General features: G+C 66.1%; 1 protein-coding gene across 4 annotated transcripts; it reads left to right on the forward strand.

The window, feature by feature from the left end:
* CTBP1 (C-terminal binding protein 1) lies at positions 116 to 25,263 on the forward strand. 4 transcript variants are annotated; one of them, XM_018049873.1, is made up of 10 exons: positions 116 to 248; positions 8,761 to 8,953; positions 10,209 to 10,363; positions 18,523 to 18,667; positions 19,953 to 20,159; positions 21,640 to 21,854; positions 22,719 to 22,849; positions 23,396 to 23,523; positions 24,054 to 24,171; positions 24,369 to 25,263. In XM_018049873.1, exons 2-10 carry the CDS (start codon positions 8,947 to 8,949, stop codon positions 24,553 to 24,555), a joined length of 1,293 nt encoding a protein of 430 aa, XP_017905362.1. In that variant the 5' UTR covers positions 116 to 248; positions 8,761 to 8,946; the 3' UTR covers positions 24,556 to 25,263. The 4 variants fall into 4 exon arrangements, with proteins under 4 accessions (XP_017905362.1, XP_017905361.1, XP_017905360.1 ...); XM_018049872.1 differs by lacking the exon at positions 8,761 to 8,953 and having other exon boundaries at positions 118 to 248; positions 24,372 to 25,263; XM_018049871.1 differs by lacking the exon at positions 8,761 to 8,953 and having other exon boundaries at positions 119 to 248.

Below are 25,263 nucleotides of genomic sequence, written 5' to 3' on the forward strand. Positions count from 1 at the left end.
AGGCCGCCGCGCCGGAAGCCCCGCCCGCGCGCGCGCCCTGTCCCCGCCCGGTGGAGCGGCTGCTGGCGCGGCGCGGCGGCTCGGCACGGCGGCGCCCGGGCGCAGGCAAGCGGGCGGAGCGGCGGACGGCGCCCAGGCCGCGCCACGCGCCGGGCTCGCGGCGGAGCGCGCCGGACTGGTCGGGGCCCGCGGCCGCCCGCACCTTTCCATGGGCAGCTCGCACTTGCTCAACAAGGGCCTGCCGCTCGGTAAGGCCGCGCGCGCGCGCATTTCCGGCCGCGGGGGCGGGGCGGGGCGGGGCGGGGCCGCGGGGGCGGGCGGGGCGGGCGCGGGCGCCGGCTTTGTGTTCGAGTGCGCGTGCGCGCCGGCGTCCGCGCGCCGGGGGCCAGGGCCGCGGGGGGCGCCGTGCGCATGCGCGGGCTGCTGCGTGCGAGTGCGCAGCTCCCCCGCCCGTGGGTGGCGCCGTGCGCGTGCGCGTGCTGCTGCGTACGTGCGCGCGCCGGCGTCCGGGGGCGGGGCCGGGGTCAGGGCCGCGGGGGCCGCCGCGCGCGTGCGCGGGCTGCTGTGCGCGAGTGCGCGTGCGCCGCCGCCCCGCCCGCCCGCCCGCGCAGGTGACACAAAGGGGTGCGGGGCCCTCAGGACCGTGGCGGCCGGGACTCCGCGCCCGAGGCGGGGGCCCTGCCGGCCTGTCCGCCCTGCGGTCCCGGCTGGCGGGGCTCCTGCCGGCGGGGCCCCGCAGGGAGGCCGGGCGCGCCGGTGGCCCCGAGTCCTCTGGGGCTGGGCCTTCCGGGGCTTTGCGCCCCCGTGCACTGCGGACCCGCTGTGGAAACGTCCGACGGCGCGCGGCGGCGGGGGTGACACCCGCCCCGGGCCCGTGTCCGCCCGAGCGACCGGACGGTTGTGGCCGCGTCCGTCTCACCCTGTCCCCTCCTTGCTCTGTCAAGTGTGGGGAGCAGGCACGCTCCGTGCCCGGGCGGCGCCCCGAGCCTGCGACCGGGGGCGGCCCGCGGTGGGGCTTTGCTGGCCGCCGCCGGCGGGCCGGGCCGTGTCCGCCTGTCACTGCCCCCGAGCAGGCCCAGCTCCCCCGGCTGGGCCCCCCTCGCGGTGGGGGCGCGTCCGGGCCCCGGGCTCCGAGGTCTGTGGACGCAGGAGCGGCCGTGGGTTCGGGCGGGGCTCCCTCTGGCCGGTGCCTGCCTGCCGCGGAGGGCCCCCCGGCCCTGGGCTTGCCGGGAGGGCGGCCTGTGGCGGGCAGCCTCCTTTCCGGTGATGCTCTTCTCTGTGGTTGGTTAGGACAGGCTCGCTGTTGGGGCGTGCGATGGGATTGGTTTTCTTCCGAGTCCGCCCCAGGAGTGATACCACCCCTCCCGCTTCTCTGGATGACTGGACAGTTGGGTCGCACATGAGGGGTCCAGAGTGAGGTCTGCAGGTCTTATCCCATGGGGGCACCTTCTCCCTCTCCAAGATCCCCCCACCCAAGTCTCAAATATATGTACGCAGAGGCAGACAGATACTCAGGAGAAAGCTTGCCTCCAGCAGTGTGGACGCGCGGGTGCCCTGTGGGTTAGCGCCTCCTGTCCATTCTCGCACGGGGCGGCATCTCTGAGCCTCTGGACGAGTGGCCGCAGCCGGCAAGAGCGCAGGCCTGGCCCTCAGGGAGCCCAGGCTGAGCCCCTGCCTGGTGCATGGTCGTGGATGCCTCGTGCTCTCTGCGCTGTGGCTGTAGAGGGGCTGGAGCGTGAGAAGTGGGGCCCGGTGACTGAGCGGGTGCCACCTGTCAGGTGGAGGGGCAGGGCGGGGGGTGGGGAGGGTGCTAGGCCCTGGAGGCAGGGGGCAAGGCTCAGGACCGGGGTCCCTGTGCAGACTGTCCCTCCGGAAGGCAGGAGGGTGGCGCGCAGGGCCACGGTTCGTTTCACAGTGAACCTGCCCCTCTCTGTCCCCTGATTCGGGTGAAGCTCTTCCCGGGACTCTTGAGCATCATGGAGGTAGCAGGGCACCCGTACACAGGTGGGCGCGAGTGAGGACGGTGGGGGAGGCGGATTCGAGTGGCGAGGAGTCTTCGTGACACACACGTGCCTCTCGTCACGGCTTTTACCTAGCACGTGTGCGCGGCGCCTTTTGGTTTCTGAGGAGCTGAGAGGACCCTGCGGTGTGAGGCTGACTCTGGGAGGGTGGTCCTGCTGCAGGTGCTCTGAAGCCCTGTGTGCCTGGGGGAGCCCCCTGGCCTTGCCTCCAGGGGCTCAACATCCACCACAGCCAGACCCGCCCTGTCAGTGTGGCCAGACCCCTGCTCAGACGGCTGTGCTGGGGGCGGGGGTGAGCTGGAGAAGGTGTGGCTGCTGCCGGCTCTTCCGACAGAGTGACACGGGGGTGGGCAGGGGGCCTTGGTGTGTCAGCTGTGACTCGTGGTCAGCCAAAGGGCACATCCTGACCGATGGGCCGGCTTTGCAGAGGAGGATGGGAAGGTACCAGGGGCAGTGACGTGTGCGCTTCCTGCTGAGGAGGCGTGTGCAAGGGACTGCGGTGACCAGGGGGCCGCAGTGTGCAGGCCGGAAGCCTGGTGGAGTGTGGGGGCCGTGGGGCCGGGGAGATGGCTGGAGGGCTGGACGTGGGGTCAGGGACCCTGTTCGTGGCTGCAGAGTTTGGAAGTTGAGTTTGAGGCGGCAGTTCTGGGGCTGGAGCGGAAGCAGAGGCTGTTCGGCGGTGAGCTCTGGGAGTGTCCGCTTTGCGATGCTCCGTAGCCCTGCACCAGGCGGTGTGAGCCAGCGCGTGCCCCTGAGCCAGTGCTGCGGGTGCGCTGAGGCCTAGCCCCGGGCTCTCAGGAACCCGGGGCGTTCTGCAGATGCAGGGATGTGCTGTGACCAGTCTGGGGGCTCAGCGACTCTGGTGACCCTGGAGTCTGCCAGCCACAGCCCCGGTCTCTCCTGGAGCAGCCGCACCCTGGGGAGCTGTGCGCGAGGGTACAGCCCAGGCGCGTGGTGGCTGGGGGGGCGCAGGGCCGTGCGCACGGTGTGTGGCACGGGCGGGAGTGAGCGCGAGATGGTGCAGAGTGTCTGTCCCCCACGCAGCTCCCCGCTGCCGGCAGTGCCCCTCAGCGCGGCTGTCAAGTCACAGCCCGTGTCCTCAGCCTCCCCCTCTGGTCCCTTCCATCCCCGCTTGCTGCTATGTGGTGTCGCTCCAGGGCGCCATCTGCCTGTCCTGGGGTCTGGGAGGGGTGTTGACGCAGGTGCCTGCTGGGCCTTCGCCAGTGCCCTCCATCCTGGTGGGCCCGAACTAGGCAGCGGCTGGCGTCGACGTCCGCCTTGGCCCTGCAGGTGCAGTCATCCCTCTCTCCCAGCATTTGCCTGGGAGCCGGGGGAGCTCAGGGCTGTGTCCAGCTCTCAGAGGGCCTTCCTCTCTCACCGGCCGCTGCGTCCCCCTCACTGTGCCGCTGGATGCAGGCGTGCACGCTGGGCACTGCCCCCCGTGATTGGCTCCTGGTTCCCGTGGCCACGCTGCCCATGAAGCCTGTCCTCTGCCATGGGGCCAGCGTGGTTCCTGTGTCAGGCTGGTCATCAGAAGTCCCTGCCTCCCCATGTACTCACCGAGTGCCCCCAGAAGCCCAGCCCGGCAGAGCTTGTGTCCTGGTCTCAGGACCCCAAAGGTCGACTGGCACCCATGTCCATCCCTGAGCAAAACCAGAGAGGGCAGGAGGGGACCAGGGAGGCTGGTGGGGGGTGAGACTGGGAGGAAAAGGAGAGTGAAGTCTAGTGGGGAGGCTGCGGACCAGCAGGTGCGGCCCCTCCCCCTCCAGCAGGTGTGGCCCTCCCCCAGCAGGTGCGGCCCCTCCCCCTCCAGCAAGTGTGGCCCTCCCCCCGAAGCATGTGCTGCCCCACCCAGCAGGTGCAGCCCCTCCCCCTCCAGCAGGTGTGGCCCTCCCCCAGCAGGTGCGGCCCCTCCCCCTCCAGCAAGTGTGGCCCTCCCCCCGAAGCATGTGCTGCCCCACCCAGCAGGTGCAGCCCCTCCCCCTCCAGCAGGTGTGGCCCTCCCCCAGCAGGCGTGCCTGTCTCCATGCCTCTCCTCCCACCTCCGGCACACCTACCCCGAGCGCCCACAGCACCTCCGTGGGGTCAGCAGCTGCAGGGAGGGAGGGGAGGGGGCCGGGCCCCTCTGCCCAGGGCCCCCCTCTGCCCAGAGCCCTGGGTCTGGAGCTGACCGGGATGGCATGTGGTACCTGGGAACCTGGGGCTGTCAGGAGGTGACCCACCTGCTCCTCGCAGCCCTGCCACTGAGGGGACGGAGCCTCTCCCCTGGCAGGTGCCCTGACTGTCAGCCACCTGCCTCCAAGATGGGCCCTCCCCACGGTCACTGGAGTCACCCAGGGGCAGGGGGATCCCCATCGCTTCTGTCCCCAGAGCTGCTTTGAAAGGAGCCAGCTGTGCGTCAGCTCCAGACAGGGCCCGGTTTCTGCAGAGGGTGAGGGGCAGGTGTGTCTGCAGTCTGCAGGGTGAGGGCCCTCTGGCTGAGACCCCTTCCCCTCTGTCACTCCCACCCCTGCTCCCCTGGGGGGAGGAGTGCAGACCCCCATGTCTCCCCTGACATGGATGGCTCGAGGGCAGGAGCCCCTGAGCCTCGTCCAGTCAGAGTGGGGTCGGGGGCCCGGCAGGACAGCCCTGCACCCACAGGGGGCATGGGACGTGTCTGGGTGCCACCACGGGGCCATGCCTGCTGGCCACGGGCCTCGGTCCCTGCGGGCGTCCTCCACCCTCCTTAAAGGGGCGCCATTTGCCTGGAGGCCGGGAGGCGCCTGTGCAGGGCAGGGGTGGCGCGGGGCCCTGAGGCTAACTGTTGGTCCGCCCTGGGCGTGACCGCGACCCCCCAGGCTGTCCCTGCAGCCCCGAGTCGGGCTCTGCTGCGGGTGTGCTGAGCAGTGAGGTCACTTACGGGCTGCTGCGTGCCTGTTTCTAGAAGCCAGGCGGGGCTTAGCATTTTCACCCCACGAGTGTGCCCAGCGCTAGCCTGGAAGTTTCTCGACCATGGTCTTGCGTTACCTCCAGCACGACTGGACAGTCGAATGCCCGTCTTGGCCGCTGGACCTTGCCGTCTTGCCCACAGGGCCCTGGGACTGGCGCAGAGCAGACTCATGGGGTCTATCTGCCGTGCCCGCCAGAGGGCGCCTCCAGTGTGTGGGTTGGGCTACCTGGGCCTTCCACCTGTCCAGACTGGCACTGGAGCCCCCAGGCCCACAGAGGGTGGGCACCCCCTGCCCCGTGGGGAGGGACGTGCCGGTCCCTGGCTGCTCGGCACGGCAGAGTTTCCTTTTGAGGCCCTTTTCACAGCGGGTGGCCCGGCGGTGGGCACAAGAGCCCAGGGTCCCGGCTGCCGTACCAGGGCCGGAAGGGCGTGGCATGGGGCCTCGCTTGAGGGGCGGAGCCCAGCCCTAGGTGGGCAGGGCGCTGGTGCCTGGGGGCCCATGAGTGACCGCGTAGGCCTGTCAGACGCCCCCCACCCGCTTCCTGTTTCTCTGGGGTTTAGGGCGGAGGTTGGGGGAAGCCTCCTGCCAGGAGGCCGGCTGTAACTCCTCTGGAGTCCCATCACCTGCACACGCAGGTTTCCGTGGGCAGAGGGCCGCACAGAGGCTAGCCCCACTTGGCCGTGCAGAGGTGACTGCCGGGGTCCAGCCCCGGTGGATCCAGGGAATTCGAAGGGTGGACGGCGTTGGCGTGGAAAGACTTGTTTGTTTATTAATGTAAGATTAGATTAAGAAACTATAGTGTAGTAAGAAGATTAAGTGGAGGAAGAGGGCTGAATAGCTTGGTTTACGCGGAAGGCCAATAAAATTCCAGACAAGGAATTTGCACCATCTACGTTGGGCCACCGGCGCCCACTTGAATATCTAAGGGTGCCTCGCCTTAAGCTCCCTTTCGTGCGGGTCTTAACAGCCGGGGCAAGTAAGTAGACCTGGCGAGCCTCCGCGCCCCAGATGGAGATTCAGCCTGAAGTTAAAGTAAAGAGCAGAGAGAGGGAAGGGGAGAGAAGAGGAGAGAGAGAGACATGGGGGGAGCCAGAGTCCCAAGAAACCAGGCCGAGAGACTAGTTCGAGAAACTGGTCCGAGAAACTGGCCCCCGGCCCCTGGCCCCCATCCTTTATTGTTCAGAAGGCCTTTTATACTTTTGATAAAACACGGAGATCAATGGGTAATACAAAATTATGTAGCGTTCGCAACCCAGATTCTTTCCGCATATCATTTTGTATACAAAAGGTCTCAGGTGATTTACATTATCTTCTGGCCACGAGGCTTGTTAACACTTTTCGGCTCTCTTCCTTAATGAATGTTAATTTTGTTTCCCCTGAAGTGTTTTTCTTTAATCTGCATCTCCTTAAAGCATTAAAGTTACATCTCTATAGAACAAAGGTGCAGTGGGATATAACAAAGAAGGTACTTAACTCAAAGATCTAATGTTGCTAATACCAGGTCTACTACTTGTTTTTCTATATACCAACTATATCTAAAAATAAAGGATATGAAAATTTGGCAGCAAGCATTGACCCAAAAAATGAAACCTTTAATCAGTCCTATTCTAAAGATTTTGACTCCTCAGAAGCTCCTACATTCCTAGGATGTTTTAAGCTTCCTGTGCCTCCTGCGGTCAGGAGGCCTCAAACAATCACATGCGCAGCTGTACGAGTCCTGCAGGCAGGCTAGAAAGCCATCGGAGGGGTTTTTGGATTGAAACACTCTTTCAAATGCAGAAGACTAAAGCCCTGAATTGACTTTTTCCAGAAAATGTCAGAAGAGTGGAAAAGCAGAGCACCAAAGCCGGCAGATTTTTGTTGGGGTACATGCTTAGGAATTTCCAGAGGGGTCCCTGAAGTCTGAGCACGCCTTGCGTATGTCAGCTTCCTGCCTCATGACCTTGTCACGGGCGGGATTCCTCACACTGGCTCCCGGCAGGTGACTGCTGTGGCTTGTCCCCTGCTGCCCCTGCAGTCTGGGCTGTCTGAGTGCCCTCTCCTGGCCCTGCCCATTGGGGCACAGGGGTGGGCCAGGGGGCCATTGCACTCGGCAGAACACCCCCCACCCCTGGTTGTGATACGTTGTTGGGCATGAAGCTGGGGCCCCAAGGCAGCTCTGCTAAGCCAGGGAGACCCCCAAGGGGGGCCAGCGTCCCTGGCGGCTGGCTCGCCACCTGGCCGGGCATCCCCCGCCCGTCAATGTCCCTGAGCGCCTTCTGAGAGGCTGAGGCCTGGGGGCTGGCAGTGAGGTTGCTGCGGTTCGGTGGGGTGACGTCCTGTCCCGGGGCCGTGTCTGCGGTGTTGGGGGGTACTTGCTGTCTGGCGGCTAGTTGAGGATGGTTTTCACGGAGTGAAGTTCAAGCAGAGGAGCGTCGCTGTTGGCGCCATGGAAACGTCAGTTTCCTGCGTTCTGTGGTTCAGAGAGGAGCACCACTGCTCTGTATGGAGGGAACCCAGTGAGTGTCTGAGGCTCCGGTAGCGCAGCTCTGGGGCACCGAAGTCCTTTCACGACGGGGCTACCGTCCACGCTGTGGGGACTGGGGCCCAAGGCGTCATGACCCCCGCTCATGGGCATGTGGAAGGTGGCAAGCAGAACCCAGATGCCAGGGGGCTTCAACCCTCACGGCCACGTGGGGGTGACCCTCAGGCCACACAGGAGCTGGTGATGGGATTGGCTTGGGTGCTGGCCGCCCGTTGAGTGGTGGGCCTGGAGAGAAGCAGCCTGCCGATGGAGGGGCTGTTGGAAGTGGGCTGCCTCTGCCCTGTATTCTGGCTTTATGGCCTGAGCCTGGTCTGCTGGCCAGGACTTCTTGGGAGGAGCCGGATCAGGAAGGATTCGGGCAACCCAAGGTGTGGGTCGTGGCTGGGTTGTCCTGCCCTCAGGAGGGCTGTGCGCAGATGGGAGTTGGGGCAGGGGACCTCTGGACGTCACTGTCCGCGGGTCCCAGGAGTCTGTGGGGCTGGCCTCCTGCAGCCCGACACAGCTGTGCAGCCCAGGGTAGGGTGAGAAGGAGGCCTGCTTGGCGCTCCCTGTGGACACAGGCCCTTTTCCTGGCAGCCGCTTTGAGGGGCACAGGGCGCCTGGGCCTTGGGAGGCCCCTGCCCCGTAGCAGGTGCCCGTGGTCTGCCCCATGCTGGGGTGGCCTCACCCCAAGAGGGTGAACCGGGCGCTCGGGGTGGGGGCTGGGCGGTCTGTGCTCACCCCAGCCCCCGATCCTCAGCCCACATCCCTGATGGCGTGTGACCCGCGTGAGGGCCCCGTCATGGCCCAGCCACTGTCCAGGGTCGTCCTTCCCCCTGGAGCTGTCTGGGGAAGACCACCTCTAGATCTAGCCCCGGCCGCAGGATGCTGCCCAAGGGGGCCAATGCGTGCACTGGCCTGGGGAGCCCCCGCCTCCAGGCCTGCAAAGGGGTGTCCAGGTTGGGGTCTGCGTTCCAGGGGCCTCTCCCCAGCAGCCTCCACGGAAGCCCAGTCTGTTTGCCCCATCCCAGGCTCAGGAAGCGATGGGCCCCACAGACGTGTTCCCTGGGCCGTCCACCCTCCACCTCTCCCAGCTCACGCACAGGGTGACGTCTGGGGGGTCCCGGGCATGTGGGTGCGACCTTTGGGGTGAGCCTCTTGCCTCTGAGTCGTGGCCGTGGCCCGGCCGGTCACCCCCACACCAGGTCCCGCCCGGTGGCCGTGGGTCGAGGATGCGGGAAGCCGGGCTCAGGAGTCCGGTCGGCCCTTGGTGGCGCTTAACGTGTCTCTTGTGTTTGATTTTTAGTCAGACTTTGACCCCGCGCGGGCTTCCGTGGTCGCTGTGGACGGGCGCCTGGGAGCTTTGGTTCAAGACAGTTAAAGACGTGGGATGAGGATGCAGTGACAGGCTGCGGTTCTGCCGGGGGACTCTGAAGACAGCCGCTTTGGACAGTTGAATTCATGGTCGCGGGAGCCGCGCCCATACTGAGCGATGGCAGGTTGGTTTGGGCTCGGGAACGCGAGGCTGCCCAAGGAGGAGAGCCGCCCGGTCCCCGAGCGTGAGGGGTCAGGCCAGGGGCCCTCACCTTGGCCCTGGGCTTTGCTTCTGGAAAGGGTCCCGGGGGAGGTGCCGGCCAGGCTGCAGGAGGTAGCAGGCTTCTCTGGACCTCCCTGCAGACTCACTGTGGCCGGGGGTCACAGCTGCCCCGGCACTGCCAGTTGGTGTCCTCTGGCGGGGCCCCCGTCCGTGCCCCCCGGTCAGTGTCCTCTGGCGGGGCCCCCGTCCGTGCCCCCCGGTCAGTGTCCTCTGTCGGGGCCCCCGTCCGTGCCCCCCGGTCAGTGTCCTCTGGCGGGGCCCCCGTCCGTGCCCCCCTGGTCGGTGTCTGTCAGGGCCCCGGTCTGTGTGCCCCGCCGGCTGGTTCACTCAAGGCTCCATGAGCGCCTTCTGGCTAAGAGGCCCCTGGACCCGAGGGCGTAGTTCTCAGGGCTGCGTGGGTCGAGGTTTGCGAAGTTGAAGCTGAACGCAGCCGTGGGTGGGCGTGTGCCACGCCGATGTGGGTGCTGTTCCCGAGTGAGACGCTCTGTTCTTGCGGGGGGGTGGGGGGTGGCTGGAGAGACCAGGGCGGCAGTGACTGTGTCCCCCGCGGACGGAGGGGCCTGGCGCTCTGCTGGAGGCCCAGGGCCGGGTCCGATGCAGGCCGTGGAAGCGGCCGCCTCGCGTGTCTGCTCGCCCTCCCGTGTGCACCTGGGCCTCAGGAGGAAGGAGGGAGTTTCTGACAGCCCTTCCGGCTCTCGTTTCCGGAGGTGAGGGGCTCAGGCTGCCTTCCCGCGTCTTAACACCCTGCTGCCTTTGCTGTTCCCTGCTAATCAGACGTGCGGGCAGAGGTTGTTCCGGCTGCAGCCGGCTGGGTTGGGTTCGGGGCAGCAAAGCTGCAGCCTGGTCCGAGAGAGAAACGTGAGGCACGCCCGTGAGCCCCCGTGTTCCGGCCTGCGTGTCTGACGCCGGCTGCAGTGCAGAGGACCTGGGGCTCTGTGTCCCGGCCCTGATTTGTGGCGGGGCGTCACTGCTGCCAGTGGTCCCTCAGGTGGCAGTGAGCTGTACCGACCGCCCCTGGCTTTTTTTAGTTTATTTTTGACAAAGATCCCGGTGGCTGGATGCACACAGCTGGAAGTCCTCGGGTGGGCTGCGAGAGGTCCGAGGCGGGTGGGCTGAGGCCCCGGCAGGGAGCTGAGCGTCTGGGCCTGTCGTTGCAGGCGTCCGACCCCCGATCATGAACGGGCCCATGCACCCCCGGCCCCTGGTGGCGCTGCTGGACGGCCGGGACTGCACGGTGGAGATGCCCATCCTGAAGGACGTGGCGACCGTGGCCTTCTGTGACGCGCAGTCCACACAGGAGATCCACGAGAAGGTATGCTGGTGGGCGGGGAGCAGCTGCCTCCTGGGCTGCCGGGGGGCATGGGGGCGTCTCTGTTGTAACCAGGTCTTCCCCAGAAAGTGGCACCTCAGACTCAGCTGCGGTGGACGGTGCTGGCAGGGGGCAGGCGGTGCCCCCGCCCGGCCCGCACTGATGACAGCGGAGGCGGTTGCTGGGGTGCCCTGATGCCCCGATCCTGTGCCGTGTGGCTGCAGCTCTCACGACTCGAGTCCCGGAAGCTCCAGGCTCCGCGGGACGGGAGTACGTTAATCTGGTTTCTGTCTAACAGCCAGCTAGACGTCAGACCGCCTTTTCCTGAGTCAGGTGAGGAAGCTGGACGAAGGTTTATAAAACCCCGGCACTTTGGAGAGCCGCAGTGTTGGGAGAGGCCCAGATGCTGCAGGGTGAGCTTAGGCGGTGGCCAGGCCACGCCTGCCGGCCTGGCACGCCTGTTGGGCTGGCAGCAGCGGCTGAGAGGGGCGGCTTTGGCACCTCGTGAGCCGGTGAGCATGGCGCCCCTCCGGACCCCGGCGCTGGGCTGGGCCAGACCCGCCCTCACGTGTCCACATCTGGCCTGGACCGCCCACAGCCTTGAACGCTGGTGATCGAGGCCCCCGCCCTGTGCCTGGGAGGCTAGCAGGAGGGAGGGGACGGTTCTCTGTGGGGAGAGGCTGTCAGCCTGGGCCCCAAGTCATCGTGCAGGACACGGCTAGTGCACCACCCAGCGCGCAGACGAAGACAGCCGGGCCTCGGGCGGGGAGAAGTGAGTGAGGGCGTCCCTGTGGCTCAGACAGGAAGGGACCGCCTGAACGCAGGAGGCCCGGGCCCAATCCCTGGGCCAGGAAGAGCCCCAGAGAAGGGCATGGCAGCCCACTCCAGCGTTCCTGCCTGGAGAGTCCTGTGGGCAGAGGAGCCTGCGGGGCCACAGTCCCCGGGGGTGCAGAGTCAGACACGACTGAGCGACTAACACTCCACTTTCACTTTCTCGGCTTCCCAGATGGCATTAGTGATGAAGAATCCGCCTGCCAGCGCAGGAGGCATTAAGAGACACGGGTTTAATCCCTGGGTCAGGGAGAGCCCCGGAGAAGGGCATAGCAGCCCACTCCAGTGTTCCTGCCTGGAGAGTCCCGTGGGCAGAGGAGCCTGCGGGGCCACAGTCCATGGGGGCGCAGAGTCAGACACGACTGAGCGAATTAAAACTAAACAAACCTGAGTGGAAGAGAGACAGTTGATAGGGGCCCCACAAGGCCAGTGGGCGGCTGCTGCCACAGCCACGATGTGGAAACCAGCCTGAGAATCCAGGAGGAGCCGAGAGCACAAAAGGTGTCGGGAAGATCTGGAGCGAAACAGCAGCGCTGGCGTGAGAGAGCGGAGCATTCGCTGGCCGCGTGGGTGGCCTAGGGTGGGAAGGCAGCAGCCCGGGCAGAGGCTCTGGGTGGGGGCCCGAGGCAGGAGCCAGCCTCCTGCGGGAGCCTCAGGGACCCAGGGCGGTGACGGGCCAGGAGCAGAGCCGACGGAGGGGGCGGAGCCCGGTGCTGACGGGGGCACGGACTGCAGGTGAGAGAAGCGTCACGGTCCCCGGACCCTAGGGGGTTGGGCCCCCGAGCCGAGCAGGCCCGGGCTGCCCGCCCGGCGAGCCCCCGGCCAGTGTTTCTCCTCGAGAGGCAAGCCCCATGGCCACCCTAACCTGCCTGAGAGCCCCCAGCGGCTTCGTGCCTCGTGGCTGGAACCAGACGGAGCCCAGCCACCCTCGGCCCGGGACCCAGGCCTGCGGCGTCTGCTCGGCCAGCAGCAGGAAGAGCGAGCCGGGCTCTGGCCTTGGCCGGCAGGGGCGGCCAATCATCACCCTGGCCCGTCTCCGTGACCGGGAGGCCGAGGTGCCGGGTTCACGTGCTGACGGGAGGGCGTTTCTCTGTGGCGACAGCAGTTCTGCGTGGAGGCGGCGGCTCCTCCGATAGAACGTGACCCGTGGGCAGCTTCCTGTGAGTCTTACGCTGTTTCAAACTGAAAAGATCCGTTTAGAAAGACCAGTAGAGGTAAGAGAGAGAGAGTACAGGGAAAGCTTTCAAGAATCAGGAGCCGGTCTTGCCCGGTGGTTCAGTGGCGAAGAGCTGCCTGCCAGCGCGGGGACACAGGCTCAGCCCCTGGTTCGGGAAGGTTCCACGCGCCACACCTGGAGAGCAGCCTCTTTGCTGCCACCAGAGAAGGCCCCCACGCAGCACCAGAGACCCAGCACAGCCAAAACTGGACCACCCGATTAAAAAAAAATTTAAAATTTTAAGCAATATTAAAACAAGTTTTGCCAACGAATTGGAAAAATAAGATAAAACGTGTCTTCTAAAATTGTAAGTTATCAAAACTATTTCAGCCAGTTACTATAAAACCCAAATAAGCTACTCAGTAGGCCCCTGGGCAGGGGCAGGGCCCTTGGCTTTGCAGCAAGCTCTGCCCACCCCCCACCCCTCCAGGCAGGCGGCAGCCCCCGCAGCCGGCCCTCTACGTCCTGAAACCCATGGGAGCCACACCAAGGCCCCGCCTGTCAGAGAAGAGGCAGAAGTGTCGGGGAACAGAAACTTCTGCTTCAGACAGAAGAGACGTTAGGGCCGTGTGACTGCTGTTCTTAGGCCGGAGGGCTGCCTGACTGTACACCGCGCAGGACGCAGCAAGAAAGGAGTCCCAGGAGGGCTAGAAGAGCTCTTGGAAACTAAATGCAGGAGCGAAAAATTTAAGTTTTAGCAGGAAGCTTGGAAGACATAGTCCTGGGAAGCCCAGAGGGAAGGTGGAAGCGACGAGGAGCGTGGAGAGACACAGGCTCCCCGGGGTGCCGGACCCCAGTGCAGCCGCCCGCGGGGACTCCCGCTTCCGCCCCCACTTTGAGCCAGGGCTGCTCGGGTGACCCAGTCCTACCAGGGGGCTGTGCAGCCTGAGCGCAGGGCTGTGTCTCCTCTCTGCCAGCCTGGGTGGCACAACGGCGCCGAGTCCGTCTTCCAACAGAGGAGCCGCATGAGACGCTGGTCTCACGCCGGGGTTGGGAAGATCCCCTGGAGAAAGGCGCGGCCATCCACTCCAGTACTCCTGTCTGGGAGATCCCGTGGACAGAGGAGCCTGGCGAGCTACAGTCCAGGAGTGGCAAAGAGTTGAGCACAGCCCAGAGGCAACCAGATGTGACAGCTGGAGCCTGGGCAGCCACCCAGACCTTGAGGGGAAGCTACACGGAGCTTGGGGACAGCAGGGCAGCAAGACAGACGTCCAGGACCCCGATGGCTATGGAGCTGATGGGGTCCCTAGACCACCTGGCTGCAGGCACTGGGGAAACACCAGCTCGTCTTCATAGCTGGTTGGATGTTGGACATTTTCACCACAACGTGAGAGAAACTTCAGAGCTGAAAGGAGGCTCCCATGTTCCCACCACGAGCCCAGGACAAGTGGCAGGGGCACTCGGAGGCCCTGGTTCAGGGTTCAGACTTCACCAGCGCCAGGGTGGGGAACAGGAATCAAAGTGGCCCCAGGTGGGTGCACCGCCCCTGGGAGAAGGGTTTCAGCTGGGATTGCTCCGTGCTCCCCAGCACGCAGACCCTGAGGGGGCGTCTCGCCCCTTGGCCGCTCCCTCTGAAGCTCTTGGAGGAAAGTCAGGCCCCTACAAGGTGGAGGTGGCCGTGGAAGAGGGAAACCTGGGGTCCTGTCGAGGGCCAGGCCAGCTGGGAAAGACGGGCATGCTCAGGGAAGGGTCACGGGGCTCCAACGGGGACCTGTTCAGCGGAGTCCCAGCAGGGACGTGCCGAGGCCGGGTGAGACAGACATAAAGCGCAGGGGAACTCAGAGCAAGTTGTGCCAGTGGGGGCCTGCTCAGGGGACCTGAGGGACACTGGTCAGCGCCCTGTGCACGCGCCACACCCGGGAGTGAGGAGCGTCCGCAGGGGCCGTCCCCCTCCCTCGCCCCCGACAAACCAAGTGCGGCAGCTCTGCAGGTCCTGTGTGGGAAGGAGGGGCCATCTGGCTGTGAGGCAGCCCAGCGGTCTCCCCACGAAACAGATCACATCGAACAGGGAAGAGGCGGGTGATGGAGGGATATCTGCAGTGCGCGCACCAGCTGGGGGTTAGCAGCAAACAGACCCCTCAGCGGGCAGGAATAACAGTCCCAGCGGAGACTGAACGAGGGCGGGGCGTGGACCCGGCCTAGCAGCCTGCAGGAGTGGATGACCCGGCCCCACACTGGGGGCTCACAGACACCCGGGGAGCCGGGCCCCCACGTGCCCGTCTGGCGGTGTTCCCGGCAGGCCCCTGAGACTCCCTGGGCAGCCGGGCCCCCGCGTGCCCGTCTGGCGGTGCTCCAGCAGGCCCCTGAGAATCTGGGCTGCAGTCCTCAGCCCACCGCCCTTCCACCTGGGCCGTCATCCGGAAACCCCTGGGGCCATCTGGGAATGTCAGCCCTGGGCCTCACTGAGGGTTTGTGCACACCCGTGCGTGTGTGCACGCGCGCGTGTATTTGTGTGCAGGTGTCTGTGTATGTGTACACGTGTGCGTGTTTCTGCATGTGTCTGCATATGTGCGTGTGCATGTGTGCTTCTGTGTGCAGGTGTCCGTGTGTGTGTGCATCTGTGTATACACGTGTGTGTGTGCATCTGTGTATACACGTGTGTGTGTGCGTCTGTGTATACACGTGTGTGCACATGTGTTTTGTGTGCAGGTATCTGTCATGTGTGTGCATGCATGCATGTCTGTGTGTGTGTGTGTGCGAGATGCTGGGAGGGGAGCCTCGAGGTGAGGAGGTGCCCAGCCCCCCAGCCACGCCCTGGCCCACCCCTGGGCTGGTGCCTGGCGAGCACCCCTCAGGCCCCGCTGTTCCCAGTGCCTGGCCAGGCAGGCCGTTAGCCCTGTGGATTTGAGAGCATTGTCGGTGACAAGCTGGTCACACAGCAGGTGGAGTTTGGTGGGAGTGGACCCTGGGAGGTTGATGGCATACTGGGGGTGTTGTGGCCACTTTGCAACCAGGAAAAGGGTCACGAGGAACCAACAGGAGTGGGGCCCTGGGCCTGGGCGTGGTGCAGTGGCCCTGCGGTGGGCTCACCCTGAGGTTGATGTACCGCAGGACTGCCCTGGGAGGCGTCCGGGCTCCCCTCTGAGAACGCTGCACCTAGTGCCGGTCCCAGGGATGCTCGGTAGAAAAAGGACCAGGCGTGGAAAAAGGGATTTACCCAGAACCGTATGTGTGTGAGCCACACCAGAAGTTCAGATCAGTTCAGTTCAGTCACGTCTGACTCGTGACCCCATGGACTGCAGCATGCCAGGCCTCCCTGTCCATCGCCAACTCCTGGAGTTTACTCAGACTCATGTCCGTTGAGTCGGTGATGCCATCCAACCATCTCATCCTCTGACGTCCCCTTCTCCTCCTGCCCTCAGTCTTTCCCGGCATCAGGGTCTTTTCCAATGAGTCAGCTCTTCTCATCAGGTGATCAAAGTATTGGAGTTTCAGCTTCAGCCTCAGTCCTTCCAATGAATATTCAGGACTGATCTCCTTTAGGATGGACTGGTTGGATCTCCTTGCAGTCCAAGGGACTCTAAAGAGTCTCTTCCAACACCATGGTTCAAAAGCATCAATTCTTTGGCACTCAGCTTTCTTTATAGTCCAGCTCTCACATCCATACATGACCACTGGAAAAACCATATCCTTGACTAGACGGACCTTTGTCAGCAAACTAATGTCTCTGCTTTTTAATATGCTGCCTAAAGTTAAAGCTAAAATCATGGTGCCCACTGGCGTGCGCCTCTCATGAGGTTGGGATCGCCGGGTGTTGGGTGGGTAGTGCTGATGGGCAGATGTGCGTGGGGTGGTAGCAGCAGGGCCGGAGCCTGAAAAGGTTTGTGGGGAGCTGCCCGCTCACCTCAGGGAGACCAGCAGACACACTGGGAGCCACACGGTCTCCCAGGTTTAGAACCTTCCAGACGGCCCCGGGCCACACCTGCTGCCTCGTGGCCCAGGGTGCTCCAGGACCCCTTCCCATCCCACCTGCCTCAGCCCGCCCCCAGACACACACCCCCCTCATCCCGCTGTCCGGGCCAGACCAGGCCTCACGCGGGACCTCCCCTCCCGATGCTGGCAGCCACGTGTCTGCCTCTCTGGTTCCAGCGCCTGCCCGTGCACCCACAGTGGTCGCTGAACTCTGCCCACACGCAGCCCGCCCCCAGCCTTGGAGGCCTCCTCACAGCCCCAGCCACACGGCGTGGGGTGGCCAGAGGGGCCTTCCCAGGGACCTGCCGGCTGAGCCTCCTGCCCCGCCACCCAACCCGCCCCAGCCATGTGCCCTGCCCTGTGCCCCTGCCCACCCGCGTGCCCCCGTAATCCCTCTGCCTCTGATGCCCGCCCACTGCCTCACGCCGCCCTCACCAGGCCTGCGTCTGACTCCTTCCTAGGAGGCCAGGGTGGCTGTCAGGACTCGCCATGGTCCCGCAGGCCCACTCGTGTGCCCGGGGCTGGGATCCCTGGGTCCTCTGAGCAGGGAGGGCCCAAGCCAGGCTGTCCACACCTGTAGGACCAGGCCCCAGGCCTCTGCCGTGCTGACGGCCGTTTCTGCCTTGGACCTTTCTCCCCTGTGCTGTGTCCTCCGGGCCCCCTCGGCCAGGAGGATGAGAAGGAAGGCCGCGCCAGCCTCGAGGAAGCTGCGTTCTGGGGGCCCTACGTCTGGCTCCACTGGAGGCCCCGTGATCATAGGACAGATGAGCCCGGGGCCGTTGGCCGTCTGACAGGCTGCTGGCTCCTGCCCAGGGTCCTCCCTCAGCACCCACACCCTGCACTCGCTGTGCCCGCTGCAGGCCGGCCGTTGCCTCGGCCCCTTGCAGCCCTGGGAGTCCAGCAGCCTCCACCCTCCCGGGGACCCCGGGTGAGCACGGGGCGCTCCGTCCGGAGAGGGGAGGGTGGCCGACAGGTCCCGTGGGCACCCCATGGCCTCTGAGACGTCGCGAATTGTACCGGCCCGTTAGCGGGGGATAAACTGGGTCCCCAGCTGTGGCCAGGCTTCCATGGGCTCCCTGTGGCCTCTGAGATGTTGTGGATTGTACCAGCCCGTTAGGGAGGGGTGAACCGGGTCCCCAGCTGCGGCAGGTCCTGGAGTCTGTGATGCATTGGGTCCAGGTGGCCCAGTTCTGGGGCCCCGCCCTCGGGTCCAGAGAGAGACCTGGTAGGTCCCTGGCTGTTCAGAGCACATCTGGAGCAGACCCTCCTTCCTGGCCCTGGGCTGTGGCCCCCCACCCCCAGCCAGGCACGTCCCGCTGGTGGCCTGGTGCTGGCAGCACGTTGGGTTCAGCCAGCGGTGGGGTGGGTGGGGCTGTGCACGCGTGCAGGTAGGGGCTTTGCTGGGGCGCAGCGCGAGCAGACCCCTCGGGTGCGGAGGACTGTGCACCAGGCTCTTGGGAGACCCTGGCAGCTATCTGCTGACGTGGGCCTCACCTGGGGCGGCCCTGCTGAGACATGCACACCCTGTCCCCGCAGGCATCGTGAGCCCCCGTGGGTGGGGTGATGTCCCGGCCATGCTCCGCGGGGTAGAGGCCGAGCTGGCAGGCCCCTCGCAGGGTCTGCACTGGCCAGGCCAGCCTCTTGGCTGAGCGCACATAAAACCTGTGCCAGCGCTCGACGCCCCTCCAGTGCGGGGCCAGGGGAGGCCACCCCCAAGGTCCGCAGTGCCCAGGACAGAGGTCTCGGGCTGCAGCCGCTCCCCAACCCTTCCTGGGGGAGTGGCCTGACCAGTGACGGTGAGGGGTGACCACGTCTGCCCCTCCCAGTGTGAAAGGGTGCCGTGTGCCCTGCCCCGCGGCGGCTCCTCTTCTGGGAGCGGGTTGTGCATGGCGGCATGGCTCCCCCCCATCGCTGGTTCTGGGGGTCTCGGATCCTCCCAATGCCCCTGTTTTCCATCTGTTGGGGTGTCCAGTGCCCAGGGAGAGGGCAGCCCCCTCCCCACCTCCCTGTGTCAGTCAGGCGAGCCCCGTCCTCTGTCGACCCGGCAGGTGTCCTTGGCGTGTCTGCTGGGTCGCCGTCACCCTCGGGTCACGGCAGGTGCTCGCGCGGGGACCGGGCGGCCTCCCACCCAGACAGCCTGCTGTGCCCACGGGGGCGCAGGCTGCTCGGGGCAGCGCCAGTCAGCACACTGCCCTCGCTGCAGGTCCTGAACGAGGCCGTGGGCGCGCTGATGTACCACACCATCACGCTGACCAGGGAGGACCTGGAGAAGTTCAAGGCTCTGCGGATAATCGTGCGCATCGGCAGCGGCTTCGACAACATTGACATCAAGTCAGCCGGGGACCTAGGTAGGCCGCTCGGGACCCTACCCCACAGCCCTGCCTGTCGCCCTGGGCACGGCCTCACTGCTTTCAGTCCGCCGCGTGGAGGGGGCCTGGGGGCCAGGGTCCACGCGGCTCTCTGCATGTGGGCCCCGCGCCAGCTCCCCTCGGGCAGGTGTGGGCTGGCGGCACCATCCCTCAGGAGGCCTGGGCCTCTGGCAGCACACCCGCCCTCCTGCGGAACCCCCCCTCCCCGGGACCCAGGCAGGAGCCTCGTCCAGGGGCGGCCAGCACGCCTGTGCCAGGGTTCTCACAGCCCTATTCACTAGATGGGCCGGAAAGGAAGTTTTTGCTGTGAGTCAGGACACCCGGGAGCGTGTACACGCTGGTGTGCCTATGGGGGTATGCGTGTGCTCGTGTGCCCGCACGCTCGAGCACACGTGTGTGCCTCGCACCTGCGAACAGACTTCCTCGGGCTCTGTTGGGAAGTTTCTGCCTGCAATGCTGCTCGGCCGCGGCCTCTCGGTCCCCTTTGAGTTGGTCACCGCCTTGCGGGAGGCTGGGACTCACTCAGCCACGGCACCTGGTCCCTGACAGCTCAGAACTGCAGAGAGAGCCGCTTGCACCGTCAGCAGCCATGCGTCTCGGTCCACCCTGCCTGTGCCTGCTGAGCTCTGTCCCCCCAGTGCCCACCCCCCATCTCCCATCTCCACAGAGCGCCCACCTCCCCGTCTTCCGTCCCCCCAGCATCCACCCACCCCCCGCCCCGTCTCCCGTCCCCCCAGCGCCTACCCCGCCCTCTCCTGTCCCCACACAGCATCCACCCCACTGCCGCCCGGCAGGCTGGGTGCTTTCTGAGCTGGCGTGTCCCTGGGCCTCGTGCCTGCTGACGGAGGTGGTCCTCTCTGCCTTTCGATTTCACCAGCTGGGGCTGCATCCTTCTTGCAGGGATGTCTGAAGTCCTGCAGGGCCTGGTCTCTGTTGGGCGCCGCCTTTTTTCCGAGTCTGATGGGGACTCCAGCTCCTCCTCCTCAGTTTTCCGTGCACCGGCGCCCCCCCCAACCACCCCACCCCCGCCCACGTCCTCCCTTATGCTGAGGGGCGGCGGGGGGAGGAGCAGGGGAGGCCGCTGCTTGGGGAAGAGTGGCCTGGCTGAGACCCATTCCAGGAAGGTCCAGTGGCTGGGGGTCCAGGGCAGGGGCAGGTAACCTGCCTTGATCTTCGGCCTTCAGGCCAGGACGTGTCCCTGGGCCTGTCCCAGGTGACACCTGAGACCATCCCAGTGACCACCCCGCGTGCCTTGCATCTCCAGGAATTGCCGTCTGCAACGTGCCAGCCGCGTCCGTGGAGGAGACCGCCGACTCCACCGTGTGCCACATTCTCAACCTGTACCGCAGGACCGCATGGCTGCACCAGGCGCTGCGGGAGGGCACGCGCGTCCAGAGCGTCGAGCAGATCCGGGAGGTGGCCTCCGGGGCCGCCAGGATCCGCGGCGAGACCCTGGGCGTCATCGGACTAGGTGCGCTGGCCTCTGCCCGCAGCCGCCTGTGGACGGAGAGGCCGGCCGGGCCGGGCTGTTGGCAGGTCCCCGGCCTGGGATGGCTGTCCAGCCACGGAGCAGCGCTGGGTGGCTGGGTCTCTTAGCTGCCCCAGGAGCAGCAGGCGGGGCCACACGCCCACCCGGGTGCTAAGTGCCCTCGGGCGGGGTCACATCTGCTCTGTGGCCGGGGTCATGCTAGGCCTGTGGGCGTCCACGCTCATGCCCGCTCAACCTGCCGAATGCTCAGGGCTGTGAGGTGGGGGCGAGGGGGCCGCCCTGAGTCCTGTCCGGGGTGGAGGGAGGCTGCTCGCTGCCCCCCTCGCTTGCTCTCGTGCCCTGCTGGCCAGCGCCCTGGGCCCAGGGAGCAGACCAGGGAGCAGAGGCGTGCTGGGGCAAGAGGGACGAGTGGGTCGGGCCTCGGGGGCTGAGGAAGCAGGGGAGGGAGAGTGTGGACGGAGGAGCCTGCCCTGCCTGGGGGCATAGCTGCTGTGCCCCCATCTGTGATCCCCAGGGCACATTCTCCACGGCAGAGGCCCCCGCTGTGCAGCCGTGGGGAGCTGCTCAGGTCAGGACCACGGGCGTCGGAAGACGTGGGGACAGCCCACTCCTGATGTGACTTGCTGTCCTGCTGGACTGCTCACACAGACACTGGGCTGGTCAGAGCCCCATAGCTGTGCAAGCACCCTACACTCAGCAACGGGGCCCCTGTGCACGGAACCAGCCAGAGTAGGGCCGGTGGGCCCGCTCGGTGTGGTGGAGGAGGAGGAGGAAGGGGTGCGGGGTTATGTTTCTGGCGGGTGGGTTTGGGGCCACATCCCATCTAGGCAGTGCTGGTGCAGACATTGCTGGGTGGTCAGGCCCTGGAGGCTGCATCCTAACCGGCTCCTGGTTGTCCTTGGAGGCCGTCAGACCGGCCTTGGGGACCCCGGCCCTGGCTGGGTGCTCCGGCCCTCCCCGCGCCCCTCTAGGGACCCCCAGAGCCTGTGTTCCGGTTCCCTTGGCCTGAAAGCAGAGCGGTGGCCCCAGTGGCATGAGCTGAAACGGGGATCTTGGTGCCTGTGCCGCTTGCAGAGCCCAGGGTTGCAGCCGGGGTGGCTCCACACTGAGGCGCTGCGTGCAGCTCCCGGGGACCCAAGACCCGTGCAGGGGCAGCTGCCGGACACACAGTTCCACTTTCCACATTTGTCCGTGAAAACGGAAGCCCTCTTTGGGCTTCCCTGGGTGTGAGGAGCCGGGTGCCGCAGTGCAGTGGCCGAGCGGGGGCTCCTGGCCTGCATCGCCCGCCCGCAGAGCCCGTGGCTGCTCCAGCCGCTGCGGCGCCGCCTGTGGCAGGTCCGCTGGACTGCTGGGTGCCCTTGCTCCCAGGGCCCCGGCCCTTCTCCCTGAAACCTCGTTTCCCACGCGCCCACTGCCTGGCCTCTGGGGTCAGGCGCATGGGGTGACGCCCGTCTCCCCCTAGGGCGTGTGGGGCAGGCGGTGGCACTGCGGGCCAAGGCTTTCGGCTTCAACGTGCTCTTCTACGACCCCTACCTGGCGGACGGCACGGAGCGAGCGCTGGGGCTGCAGCGGGTCAGCACGCTGCAGGACCTGCTCTTCCACAGCGACTGCGTGACCCTGCACTGCGGCCTCAACGAGCACAACCACCACCTCATCAACGACTTCACCGTCAAGCAGGTCTGCGCCCGCGGGCCCGCCGGGGGCGGGGCGGGGCGGGGCTGGGGGCGGGGCGGGCGGGGCTGGGGGCGGGGTGGGGCTGGGGGGCGGGGCGGGCGGGCCGGCCCCTCCTGGGTCCCGGGCCTCTCAGGTGACTGTGTGTTCACAGGCTTCTGTGTTGTGAGCACGTGCAGTGCACACACCTGGGTGTGGGCAACTTTGGATGGCAGTGGCCCTCCACGTGTGTGCACGTGGGTTGTATAGATGTGTGTGTGTCCATGTTTCTAGGCTTGTGTCTGTCCACACGTGTATACACACATGCACACATGGTTGGGCTTCCCTTGTGGCTCAGCTGGTAAAGAATCCGCCTGCAATGCGGGAGACCCGGTCCCTGGGTTGGAAAGATCCCCTGGAGAAGGGAAAGGCTACCCACTCCAGTATTCTGGTCTGGAGAATCCCATGGACTGTACAGTGCATGGGGTCGCAAAGAGTCAGACACGACCCAGCGACTTTCACACACGTGGGGACGCACGCACGTGTGGTCACATGCACTTCTGTGTGTGTACACGTGTGTGCATGGGAGTGCCTGCACGTTCTGGGGTGCGCACGTGGAGCTGTGGCTGTCGTCTGCCCCACGCCCCCAGCCCTGTGGGGGGTGAGGCCGGACACTGTTCCCACAGGCCGGGCCGGCCTCCAGGGGCCGGGGGATTGGTCAGGCCGTGCCATCCGTGAGAACCAATGAGACCTGGACAGACGGGAGCCTACCAGGGGAGAGCCCTGCGGTGAAAGCGGGGTCACAGGCAGTGCCGCATCTCGGAGCAGGGGGAGCCCCCTTCACAGGACCAGTGAGGGGGCGTCTGCAGGCCCGCTGTCTGTCCTTCCCAGATGAGGCAAGGGGCCTTCCTGGTGAACACGGCCCGGGGAGGCCTGGTCGACGAGAAGGCGCTGGCCCAGGCCCTGAAGGAGGGGAGGATCCGCGGCGCGGCCCTGGACGTGCACGAGTCGGAGCCCTTCAGGTGCCTCCCGCCGCTCCTGGGGCCCCCAGCCTGGGGCCCGCCTGGCTCCTGCGCTGCGCTAGCCTGGGCTGGCCTGGTTGGGGTGGGGCCATGCCCACACGCGGCCTCCTGGCCCTGTCTTTGGGCAGCCGGAGCTTGGCCTAGGGCAGGCCTTCCTCCAGGGCCAAGCCAGGTCTCGGCGGGAGGGGAGCTCAGCTCTGCGGGCCAGGACAGCCCCAGGTCCTGCACTTGGGGGAGGGGGAGGGCTGAGACCAGGGCCCCCTGCCAAGTGTCCAAGGCCGCTGGCCCCCAGGTGGCTGTGTATAGATGCCCCGGCCGAGAGGCTGTTGGGCAGCAGGGCCTGGGGGGGTGGTCCTCACCTGTGGAGCCTGCAGGGGTGTTCAGGGGCCCCAGGTCTGAGAGCTCAAATCACCTACAGGGAGCTGGGCGTGTCCCCAGTTGAGACCCTCCCCACTGTGGTCAGGGAGGGGCTGGGCAGATCTGACAAGTGGGGGTGGGCTGTGGCCAGGGTCAGGCTCTGACCTTTAGCCTCTGACCTCTTTGCAGCTTTAGCCAGGGCCCCTTGAAGGACGCGCCCAACCTGATCTGCACCCCGCATGCGGCCTGGTACAGCGAGCAGGCCTCCATCGAGATGCGTGAGGAGGCGGCCAGGGAGATCCGGCGAGCCATCACAGGTAGGCCGGGTGGGGCCTCGTCTGTCTGCTGGCGGGGTTGAGGGGGTGTGGGGCATGGGAGTGGGGGGCCCAGGCTCCTGTGGGGGCCTTGGGGGTGGGGCGCGGGGCGGGGTGCAGGTTGGGCGCAGAAGGAGACAAGACCCAGCAGAGCCTGACATTTCCACGCCGCAGACCCTGAACGCAGGGGTTCTTGGCTTCGTGTCTCTGACCCGCCTTCGCTGTCCTGGGGGTGTCAGCTCGTGTGTCTTTCTCCTAACCTTTGACGAAGTCTGTGTGCGAGCTTCCCAGGCGGGCCCATCAGCTCTGAAACCTCTGCTCTGAGCAGGCACCAGTGAGCTGAGGTCACCCGCCTGAGGCTGGGGGTCCCTGAGCTTCAAGGGGGACCCTGCCCAGACAGGCGCAGCCCGCTCTGCCTGAGGGCTGTGCGCCTGTGGGGGTGGCCCCGTCCCGATCAGAGCCCCACCGGGCCCTGGCGGCTTCGGGACGCAGGCCCCATCTTTTGCCCCCGCCCCGCCCCCCGCGTTTCTCAGGCCGGATCCCTGACAGCCTGAAGAACTGCGTTAACAAGGACCACCTGGCAGCCGCCACCCACTGGGCCAGCGTGGACCCCGCCGTGGTGCACCCCGAGCTCAATGGGGCCGCCTACAGGTAAGCGGGGCTCTGGGCCGGACGTGTGCTCACTGGGCCCCCAAGGCCCTGGGCAGCTGGGGCACGCGCGCCCGAGCAGGCGGCAGCCTTCGGGGTGGTGGATGGGGCGCCGTCCTGGGTCTCAGCTGCACGGAGCGGGGCGGGACTGGACCCTGGACGGGGCGCCCCCCGGGCTCATGCGCCGCCTCCTCCCCCAGCAGGTACCCCCCGGGCGTGGTGGGCGTGGCTCCCAGCGGCATCCCGGCCGCCGTGGAGGGCATCGTCCCCAGCGCGATGTCCCTGTCCCACGGCCTGCCCCCCGTCTCCCACCCTCCCCACGCTCCTTCTCCCGGCCAAACCGTCAAGCCCGAGGCGGATAGAGACCACGCAAGCGACCAGTTGTAGCCGGGGCGGAGCTCTGCAGCCGGGGCGCCGGCCGAGCCCTGGGCGGGTGTGTGCAGGCGCGGTGCCTGCGGTGGCCGGGTCTCCGGAGGCGGGCCGGACGCCGGGGCTGAGCTGGCGCCGCTGCCCGCGTCGACTGTAGTTGCCCCGTCCCGAGGGCCGGCTGCGCCCCGCACCCCGCGCCCCGCGCCCTCCGCGTCCTCGTTAAGCAGCAGAAGTTAGTAGTGCGCTCTCCCTGAACGTCCTCGTCTGTGTACAGTCTCCAGAACATCGCAGGTGTGTTTGCTCGCTGTGGGCAGGAGGGCCGGGCGGCCGCGGCGCCGCTCGCGGCCGCCCCTCCTGCGTGTGGAGCGCCCCGCACGGGCGGCTGGCAGACTTCTCAGGACAATGATCCTCCCGTTTTCTTTTTACGCCACACAGCGCATTGTTTTTTCTACCTGCTTGTCTTATTTTTAGAATAATTTAGAAAAACAGAACCAAGGCTGTCTTTCCTAACTTTGGCATGAACCCCTTGTTTCCAACGAAGACGGCATCGCGAGGCAGCCGGGTGGGAGCGCCAGGCCTCCCTCCAGCCGCGGGTGCAGCGCCCGGCCCGCGGTGCCGTCCTGCTGATGTGGTAGGCTAGCAATATTTTGGTTAAAATCATGTTTGTGACCGTAACCATTTGTATGAATTATTTTAAAGAAATAAAAGTCCCAGAAAGAGCCAGCA

Source organism: Capra hircus, chromosome 6, assembly GCF_001704415.2.
Source record: "Capra hircus breed San Clemente chromosome 6, ASM170441v1, whole genome shotgun sequence".
NCBI classification, from domain to species: domain Eukaryota; kingdom Metazoa; phylum Chordata; class Mammalia; order Artiodactyla; family Bovidae; genus Capra; species Capra hircus.

Bases quoted from the DNA above. Each gene is read 5' to 3' on its own strand.
- CTBP1 (XM_018049871.1), top strand. From the start codon at position 209: ATGGGCAGCTCGCACTTGCTCAACAAGGGCCTGCCGCTCG. The intron at 23,524-24,053 runs GTAGGCCGGGTG...CGCGTTTCTCAG, and splicing joins GATCCGGCGAGCCATCACAG to GCCGGATCCCTGACAGCCTG. The intron at 24,172-24,368 runs GTAAGCGGGGCT...CTCCTCCCCCAG, and splicing joins CTCAATGGGGCCGCCTACAG to CAGGTACCCCCCGGGCGTGG.